Source organism: Bos grunniens, chromosome 3 (genome assembly GCF_055505025.1).
Source record: "Bos grunniens cultivar Pamir isolate PY7600 chromosome 3, Bosgru_T2T1.0, whole genome shotgun sequence".
Taxonomy (NCBI): Eukaryota; Metazoa; Chordata; class Mammalia; order Artiodactyla; family Bovidae; genus Bos; species Bos grunniens.
The window spans coordinates 103,134,086-103,143,617 of record NC_141167.1 but is presented as its reverse complement, the minus strand read 5'-3'; the positions used below and the strand labels follow the sequence as shown (position 1 = coordinate 103,143,617).

At 42.7% G+C, this 9,532-nt stretch overlaps 1 protein-coding gene across 1 annotated transcript; it reads left to right on the top strand.

Moving 5' to 3' along the window:
• Positions 1-1,321: 1,321 nt before the first annotated feature.
• LOC147376483 (uncharacterized) lies at positions 1,322-9,323 on the top strand. Its single transcript, XM_086392739.1, has 3 exons — positions 1,322-1,372; positions 2,424-2,583; positions 3,981-9,323. The coding sequence occupies exons 2-3, from the start codon at positions 2,446-2,448 to the stop codon at positions 8,379-8,381; spliced, it is 4,539 nt and encodes a 1,512-aa protein (XP_086248865.1). The 5' UTR covers positions 1,322-1,372; positions 2,424-2,445; the 3' UTR covers positions 8,382-9,323.
• Positions 9,324-9,532: the final 209 nt, after the last annotated feature.

Genomic DNA, 9,532 nt, shown 5'->3' with positions numbered 1-9,532 from the left:
CTCCAAATGACACAGGGATTATATAAAGCCTGTTCTCTCTTCTAAGGTATTCATAGCCTGGAAGTGACAAAGGCACATGAACAAATACATACGTGTGTGTATGAATGGATATGCACCAAATAATTAACAGCAGCTATTTCTGGGCAATAAGAGTAGATGCATTTTCATTAGCCTTTCTATATTTATCTATATTTTCTAATTTTATTAAATATTAATTACATAGTAAGACAATTTTAAAAGGCTATGATAGTGTGTGATTAATGTTAAAATTATGAATAAGAGATAAAATTATATCTCTCTGTTAAGTAATTCAGGAAAGATTTCCTAGAGAATATGAAAGGTAGGGTTCAAAAATAAATAGCAGTTTGCCAAGCAGATAACAACAAAAGATATTCCAAAATATATATATGAAATAGTATGATATATTCAGAAATGTTTATGAAGTTAATTATTGGTTGAGCACAAAGAATAGGGGTAAACAGATGTGGTTGTAGAGTGGCCACAGTCCAGATTATGAGGAACCCTGGATACCATGCTAGGAAGAGCTTGGATTTCTTTCCAAGGTTAAATACTAGTTGAGTGAAAGCTGCATTTATGAATGGCCACCAAGGTTTCAGACAGTAAAGAATCCACCTGCAATGCAGGAAACCCAGGTTCGATCCCTAGGTCAGGAAGATCCCCTGGAGAAGGGCAAGGCAACCAACTCCAGTATCCTTTCCTGGAGAATTCCATGGACAGAGGAGACTGGTGGGCTACACTGCATGGGGTCACAAAGAGTTGGACAAAACTGAGCAGCTTAGCACACACACATGCACACACTAAGGTCTCATAAACAGACTTAAGTAAAGAGATAAAAGAGCCTCTGCAGTCATTATCCATTCCAAGAGGTAATAACATCATGGGTGACACCTTGACTGGAATCTTCAATAAGAAAACAAGTATAAAAAAGACAGTTTGACTAGATGATCATCGGGGTTCTTTCTAAAGATCTGATTTCATGATTTATCAACATTTGGTCTCTGATGTCCCTGCACACACTCCACTCAACTTCAATTAAAGTTGATAATTCATTATCAACACATTATGCTTCATACCTTGTTGAACATCAAAGAGGTCTCTGGCAGGTGGGGTTGATACTAGCCCAGATTTGGGAGCTGCTAACGCAATCTCAGGTGGGTGGGTAGGGAAGTGACAAGGTGGAGATGGAGGTGGAACTGGGCTTGTTTGGGAATGATGAATTGGGACATCTCAAAGAGAGCAGCTCCTCCCTAACATGGACCATTATTCCTTCTATAAAAAGGCTACTATTCCCACTAGCAGCACCCTGTAAGCTACTTCAGCCTCCATCCCACTTGTTCCTCTGGTGAACCAGGTAAGTGAGGAGCATTTAGGGGTATAAATTATGAGAATCCATGACGCGCTCTAAGGCTCTGGGTACCAGGCTCCTTTTTAATATACGTACTTGGGGGAACTTTGGTATAAGTTTAACTTTGTTGAGGAGGAAAGTAAAGACTGAGACGAGTAGTACCTCCTTCTTTATGGTCATTTCCTTAAAGATCACAAGGCTCAAGTTATCCACCAGGAAAGTTGCCTCCTTTGAGATTTTTCTCTCTGATGTAAAGCCTAAGAGTTGTGCTCATCATCCACAGTCACACTCAACTCTTTGCTACCCCATAGACTGTAGCCTGTCAGACTCCTCTGTCCATGGGATTCTCCAGGCAAGAATACTGGAGTGGATTGCCATTTCCTCCTCCAGGGGATCTTTCTGACCCAGGGATTGCACTCACATCTCCTCAGTCTCCTGCATTGGCAGGAGGATTCTTTACCACTCACTGGACCACTTGGGAAGCCCAAAGCCTGAGGGTCAGTCCTGCTTAAAGAATAAAAACAGAAGCTGAGCCTCATAGCCAACAGCCCCTAGCTCCATATTGCCTAGGCTTATGCTTGGCTTTGCCTACTTTGTCTACTTCCTCTGGCCTAGAGTCTTGAGCATCCAAGTGAGTCCTGGTGCCTCTCAGCTAGAGTCAGGCACAAAGATGATGGGGCTGTCCCTCCCTAGAGTGAGGATTTGGATCCAGAGAGAAACTGAGGAAGTGGATAGACTAGAGCACCTAGGATTCCTATAGCTCCACAACAAAGCTCTTAAAACTACCCCTGGTAGAAAGAGAGAACCTGAAACAGAAAGTGATTGCTGCTGCATTTACTCAGGCATAGAACGAAGAGACACTGTTCCTAATTACATTACTTTCTTGCTACTTGGGTTGAACCAGTCATTCAACTCTGGATTGGTTCTTGATTGTGACAGGATGAAATTAATTATGGCTGACTAATGCTGCACAATTATTACAAATGACTCTACTTATCTATTTAAACATGAGAAAAGGATAATAGTAGGTGGATCTCTGTCCTTATTTTCCCTCTAGGTTAATTTGAATTTACAAAAGGATGCCAAAACTCCTACAAAGCATTGTTACTGTCATCGATATTTTCTACCAATATGCCAACCAGGCTGGGGAGTGTGACATGTTGAACAAGGCAGAACTGAAAGAACTTTTGGAAAATGAGTTTGGTCAAATTCTGAAGGTAAGAACTCCGTGTCAGGACTGAACACAGCTGCAATTCTTTTCGTCACCCCTTCCTACCTTTTTGTCATACATGCCAAACTCATAGAGGACTTTTCCTACTTGGTGATAAAGAACAGAGTTTATCACAGGCTTGCAGTAAGGTCAAAAGTTGATCCATAATTTTTCCATAACATGTCCAAGGGAAGTGATCCTACTAAACAATAGGGGGAAAATCAATGGATTAAATAATGTCCTGTGTGAGTAATTCTTCTGGAAAGAAACTGAGCTGTTTCTCAGAAAAACTGCAAAATAGATGAAATTTATCTTCTTCCCTTTCTTTGCCTTTCTTCAGATATCCTGACCACTGTCCATTTCTGAGATTCTGGCATAATAATGCTTCTGAGTTCAGGAAATTAGCATGTTACTCCTAAATCATAAAATAAAGTAACGACTACCCTCTAATGTTAGCTAAGGAGTAAATATTTGTAAACTTTGATCTAGCTCTTGATCTTCAATTCATTAAATCAAGCTGTGTACTGAATAGTTTTTATTCCTATGGAGGTCTTAAATTTGATACCAGATGGAAAACTCAGCATCTTCCCCTCTAAACTCCTTACTCCTCTTCAACCAAGGCATAATCTGGTGCCATTCCTGGCTTTCCCTCTCAGCAGGATCCTCCACCCTCCAACCCCATAAAATTCACCAACAGTCTCTCAACAGCTCATTTCTCTCCATCACTATTGCTAGTCCTTGGGTTCAGACCACCTTCTACTTCCAAGCTCAACATTATATGCAAATCGAATCATTTCACAACTCAACTCAAAATCCTTCACAGTTTCCAGCTCTAAAATTCCAAATTTCCTTAACACAATTCAAAATGCATGATCTAGTCCTAATTTATCTCTCCAGCCATATCTCTTGACTGTTGAGACTCCACATTTAGCAATCCCGAATCTCTCAGTTCCTTGTATGAGCCATGCTTCTTTTCAACTCCAGCTCTCTGTTCATATTGTTCCCTCTGTCTGCAACAACCTTTCTCCCCTCCCCTTTCCCTACCTCTTCATTTGACTAATCCAACCCATCATTCAAAAGACATCACTTCCTCTCATTAACCATCCTTGAACCCCCCGTGGTTGTTATTATTTATACATTAGCTAATCATATTCATTTGACCCATTCCTTAAAAAATAATTCCCTGTTCCTTGTCATCCCCAGTTGCATCCTCTTCTAGGTCTTCACTGCATATTCCTTTCTCTCTTTCTGCCCAGAATAGGGCAGTCCAGCCTAAAGGACTATGAGATTGAGCTCCACTTAATTAAGTTAAGCACTCACATTTCTACAGTCTTCTTTCAATTGGTTAGCTCAGTGTGTGCTGCACACTCACAGAGCTTCCTTTTATACTTTGTTCCTATACAGAATCCAGATGATCCAGACACTGTAGATATCATCATGCAAAATCTAGATCACGACCATAACAAGAAAGTAGAATTTACTGAGTACCTTCTGATGATATTCAAGCTGGCTCAGGCCTGTAATAAAATCGTCAGCAAAGATTACTGCCAAGCTTCAGGGTCAAAGCAAAGGGATCACAGTCACCAGGACCAAGAGGAACAGAGTGAAACAGAAGAGGAGGATGAAGGGCAAAAATCGTCTTCCAGTAACTTAAGTTGGAGTGAAGGAGAGAACGATTCCCATTCCAGAGGCTCGGGAGGTAGCTTTAGACACAGGTCTGGGTCCAGCTCCAGAATAACTGGGCATCAAGGAGGCTTGTCTCATTCTAGGGACAGGCAAAGCTCTAGGGAAAGAAGGAGGGAGTCAAATTCAGGCCACTCCAAGGGTAGCAAGAAAAACAAGCATGGCTCTCATCAGCACAAAAGGTCTAGGAGTGAAGAAGTTGGTTATACTCATTCAAGCAACCACAGAACAAGATCAAACTCAGGAAATTGGTCAGGTACTTATGGAGAAGAAGGGCATGTGAGCCACTCAGAGGATCAGTCTTTCAGTTTTGCTCAAAACTGGTCTGACTCAAATGAATCTCTGGGGAATAGACAACATAAGAAAAAACCAAGCCAGTCACCTAGTAAGGAGCATCATGGATTCATCTCAGGGAGTTGTGGAGGACAAGACCACTGGTCAAATTCAAGTGAGCCTGCTGGTTATGGTCATGGCTATGGCTCAGGCCAGCCTTCTCAGCAGAGATGGCACGAATCAAATGAAGGATATCAATCAGGAAATTGTGAAGAACAAGGAAACTGTTCTACTTCTAGTTCGAGTGAGGTATCTAGTTATGGCCAACACAGGTCAGGCTCAGAACAGCCATCTAGCAGTATCCAACATGGGTTTGGATCAGGTCAATCCTCTGGCTATGGACAACATAGATCTAGCTCAGGTCAGTCTTCTGGCTTTAGTCACCATGGGACTGGCATAGGTCAATCCTCTAGCTATGAACATCATAGTGCTACTTCAAGACAGCCATCGAACTGTAGCCAACATGGACCTAGCTTAGGTCACTCTACTAGCTGTGGTCAATATGGATCTGGGTCAAGTCAGTCATCCAGCTGTGGCCAACACAGTACTGGATCAAGTCAATCTCTTAATCATGGCCAGCATAGGTCTGAATCAAGTCAGACATCTAGCTATGGCCAACAAAGGACTGTCTCAGGTCAGTCTTCTGGCTATAGACAACACAGGTCTGGCTCAGGAGAGTCTTCTGGATTTAATCAGCACAGAACTGGCTTAGGTCAATCCTCTAGCTATGAACAACATGGTTCTACCTCAGGACAGTCACAAAACTGTGGCCAACATGGATCTAACTTAGGTCAGTCCTCCAGCTATGGTCAACATGGCTCAAGTCAGTATTCTGGTCACAGTCAACACAGGTCTGGCTCAAGTCAGTCTTCTGGCCACAGCCGACATGGATCTGGCTCAGGTCAGTCTGCTAGCTTTGGTCAGCATGGTTCTAGCACAAGAGAGTCGTCTGGCTTTGGTCAACATGGATCTGGCTTGAGTCAGTCCTCTAGCTATGGACAACACGGTTCTACTTCTAGACAGTCATCAAGTTGTGGCCAGCAGAGATCTAACTTAGGTCAGTCCTCTAGCTATGGTCAACATGGCTCAAGTCGATATGGCTCAAGTCAGTCTTATAGCCACAGCAGACACAGATCTGGCTCAAGTCAGTCTTCTGGCCGCAGCCAACATGGATCTGGCTCAGGTCAGTCTTCTAGCTGTGGTCAGCATGGTTCTAGCTCAAGAGAGTCATCTGGCTTTGGTCAACATGGATCTGGCTTAGGTCAGTCCTCTAGCTACGGACAACAAGGTTCTACTTCAGGACAGTCATCAAGCTGTGGCCAGGAGGGATCTAACTTAGGTCAGTCCTCCAGCTATGGTCAACATGGTTCAAGTCAACATGGCTCAAGTCAATCTTCTCGCAATAGCCAACACAGATCTCGCTCAAGTCAGTCTTCTAGATTTGGTCAGCATGGTTTTAGCTCAAGAGAGTCATCTGGCTTTGGTCAACATGGATCTGGCTTAGGTCAGTCCTCTAGCTATGGACAACACGGTTCTACTTCAGGACAGTCATCAAGCTGTGGCCAGCAGAGATCTAACTTAGGACAGTCCTCCAGCTATGGTCAACATGGTTCAAGTCAATATGGCTCAAGTCAATCTTACAGCCACAGCAGACACAGATCTGGCTCAAGTCAGTCTTCTGGCCACAGCCAACAAGGACTTGGCTCAAGTCAATCTTCCAGCTTTGGTCAGCATGGTTCTAGCTCAAGAGAGTCATCTGGCTTTGGTCAGCATGGCTCAGGCTTAGGTCAATCCTCTAGCTTTGGGCAACATGGTTCTACTTCAGGACAGTCATCAGGCTGTGGCCAGCAGAGATCTAACTTAGGTCAGTCCTCTAGCTATGGTCAACATGGCTCAAGTCAATATAGCTCCAGTCAGTACAGTCAGTATTCTGGTCACAGCCGACACAGGTCTGGCTCAAGTCAGTCTTCTAGCTGTGGTCAGCATGGTTTTAGCTCAAGAGAGTCATCTGGCTTTGGTCAACATGGATCTGGCTTAGGTCAGTCCTCTAGCTATGGACAACACGGTTCTACTTCAGGACAGTCATCAAGCTGTGGCCAGCAGAGATCTAACTTAGGACAGTCCTCCAGCTATGGTCAACATGGTTCAAGTCAATATGGCTCAAGTCAATCTTACAGCCACAGCAGACACAGATCTGGCTCAAGTCAGTCTTCTGGCCACAGCCAACAAGGACTTGGCTCAGGTCAATCTTCCAGCTTTGGTCAGCATGGTTCTAGCTCAAGAGAGTCATCTGGCTTTGGTCAGCATAGCTCTGGTTTAGGTCAGTCCTCTAGCTATGGACAACACGGTTCTACTTCAGGACAGTCATCAAGCTGTGGCCAGCAGGAATCTAACTTAGGTCAGTCCTCTAGCTATGGTCAACATGGCTCAAGTCAACATGGCTCAAGTCAATCTTACAGCCACAGCAGACACAGATCTGGCTCAAGTCAGTCTTCTGGCCACAGGCGACATGGATCTGGCTCAGGTCGGTCTTCTAGTTTTGGTCAGCGTGGTTCTAGCTCGAGAGAGTCATCTGGCTTTGGTCAGCATGGCCCTGGTTTAGGTCAGTCCTCTAGCTATGGACAACATGGTTCTACTTCAGGACAGTCATCAAGCTGCAGCCAACAGGGGTCTAACTTAGGTCAGTCTTCCAGCTATGGTCAATGTGGCTCAAGTCAATATGGTTCAAGTCAGTCTTCTGGCCGCAGACAACATGGATCTGTCTCAGGTCAGTCTTCTAGTTTTGGTCAGCATGGTTCTAGCTCAAGAGAGTCATCTGGCTTTGGTCAACATGGATCTGGCTTAGGTCAGTCCTCTACATATGGACACCATGGGTCTACTTCAGGACAATCATCAAGCTGTGGTCAAAATATATCTGGATCAGGTCAGTCTTCTAGCTATGGCCAATGTGGGTCTGGATCAGACCAATCTTCTCGCTATAGTCAACAGAGGTCTGGATTAGGACAGTCTTCTGGCCATGTCCAGTGTGGCACTGGCCCAAGTCAGTCCTCTAGCTGCAGCCAATTTGGGTCTGGATGGAGTCAGTCTTCTAGCTATGGCCAACACAGATCTGGTTCAAGTCAGTGTTCTACCCAGAGTCAACATGGATCAGGCTTGGGTCAGTGTTCTACTTCTGAACAACATGGGCCTGGCTCATGTCACTCATCTAGCTCTGAACAATGTGGTTCTGGATCTGGTCAGTGTTCTAGCTATGATCAATATGAATTACAAGGGAGATGTAGGTCAAGTTCAAGTGGAACTCATGGTGGGTATAGTAGACCCCAAATAGGCTCAACTCCCAATCAATCAAGAAGAAACAGCCAGGAATGGTCAGGATACAGTCAAAAAGAAAGAAGTAGGAGTTGTAGCCCAACAAGTAACAAGTCTGATGGATATGAGAGTATTTGTGGACAATCAGAAACATGTAGGCAACAAAGCCAAGGATGCAGCCAGGGTCAAACAGAATCTGGCTACAGCTATTCAAATTGTAATGAAGGGAAACCAGGAGGTAGTTATAGACAAGAGGAAAGCTCCTCAAGTTGTGGCTTTAGACAGTTTACACCGTCCTATGGAGAATCTAGATCTAACACTAGCAATACATTGTTAATTTGCAAGGAGGATAACAGACAAGGTGGCTATTATTACCAGAGAGAAGGAGGTCACAATGGAGGGAGAGATACAAACTCAAGTTTCTACAAGTTACGGACCAGCACTCCACTCTATGAGTATGTTCAAGAGCAGAGGTGCTAATTCAAGTGATGAATAGTAAATAGAAGTGAAGTTAACTCAATTAGTAGTTTAAGAAATATGAAACTTACATACAAGCAATTCATTACAAAACTTCTTTCTAAAAGTAGATATATCTATTTCTGTCTTTTCCTTTTAAACATGTAACTGTACTTAATTCCTTATTACTGTGTTCCTTCCAAAGAATGTAGGGTATGGGGACTACTTTGTTAGGAAATACAGAGTTGAATAAATGATGTATGAAAATAAATTCAGAAGAATAATGCAAAACATTTAAGGAGCTTGGGGTTTAGTTGAAGTGTTTTTTTGACAGCTCCTTACTCACCATATGATGCCAAAACTAATCTTTCATCTCTAAAGAGCAAAAAATTATCAATGTGTTACCAGTTCTGGAGCCAAAGCTTCTCTTATAGCAACATGGACCATAATTTTCTGTATGCTCCACAATGGATGGTGGCAGAAAAGACCCTAAAAGCAAAGATGTAGCATCAATAGCATCTTTGCTTATCAAAACCACCAAGCTCCTTTTCTTAGCTACATTTTTAATGAGTAAACTAACAAGAGGCATTGAACATTGGCACCAGGTGCTTCTTCAAGCATTTTTTTCTTAAAGGGCAGGGATGAATCAGTTCAGGATTGAAGGATCTAAATGTTAGCTCTGACTTGGTTTCAGCAAGAAAGATTTTGACTCCTACTACTAAGAATTTCCTCCAGGTTAAAAAACAAAAATTAGAAGAGCAAGAACATGAAAACGCAATGGCTTCAAACTACCTCTGTAGTTCACTGGCCTTCCTCAGAGGAAAATATCATTTATACAGCAATGGAACAAAATACTGTCAGCAACTACTTTTCAGTTTCTTAGTTTGACTGTAGTATATTTGTTTCAAGTCTCTGGATTCAAATAACTGACTGCATTAAAATTGACAATAAATAATGATGATGAAATACTGAGGTTTGTCTCATCTCTGCTTCAGTTCACTCTCACACACAGGTGGTCATACTAGAAACTAACTTAAATAGTTATTGTCCAAGACCCTGTCCTTCACAAATAACCCAGAATATACAAATATTTTTTAATTCAAAAACAAGACAAACAACTCAGTTTTAAAATGAACAGAAGATCTGATTCAACACTTACCAAACAAGATGACCAA

Coding starts and splice junctions, on each gene's coding strand:
- LOC147376483 (XM_086392739.1), top strand. CDS start 2,446: ATGCCAAAACTCCTACAAAGCATTGTTACTGTCATCGATATTTTCTAC. Junction 2,584..3,980: donor AGTTTGGTCAAATTCTGAAG/GTAAGAACTCCG, acceptor GTTCCTATACAG/AATCCAGATGATCCAGACAC.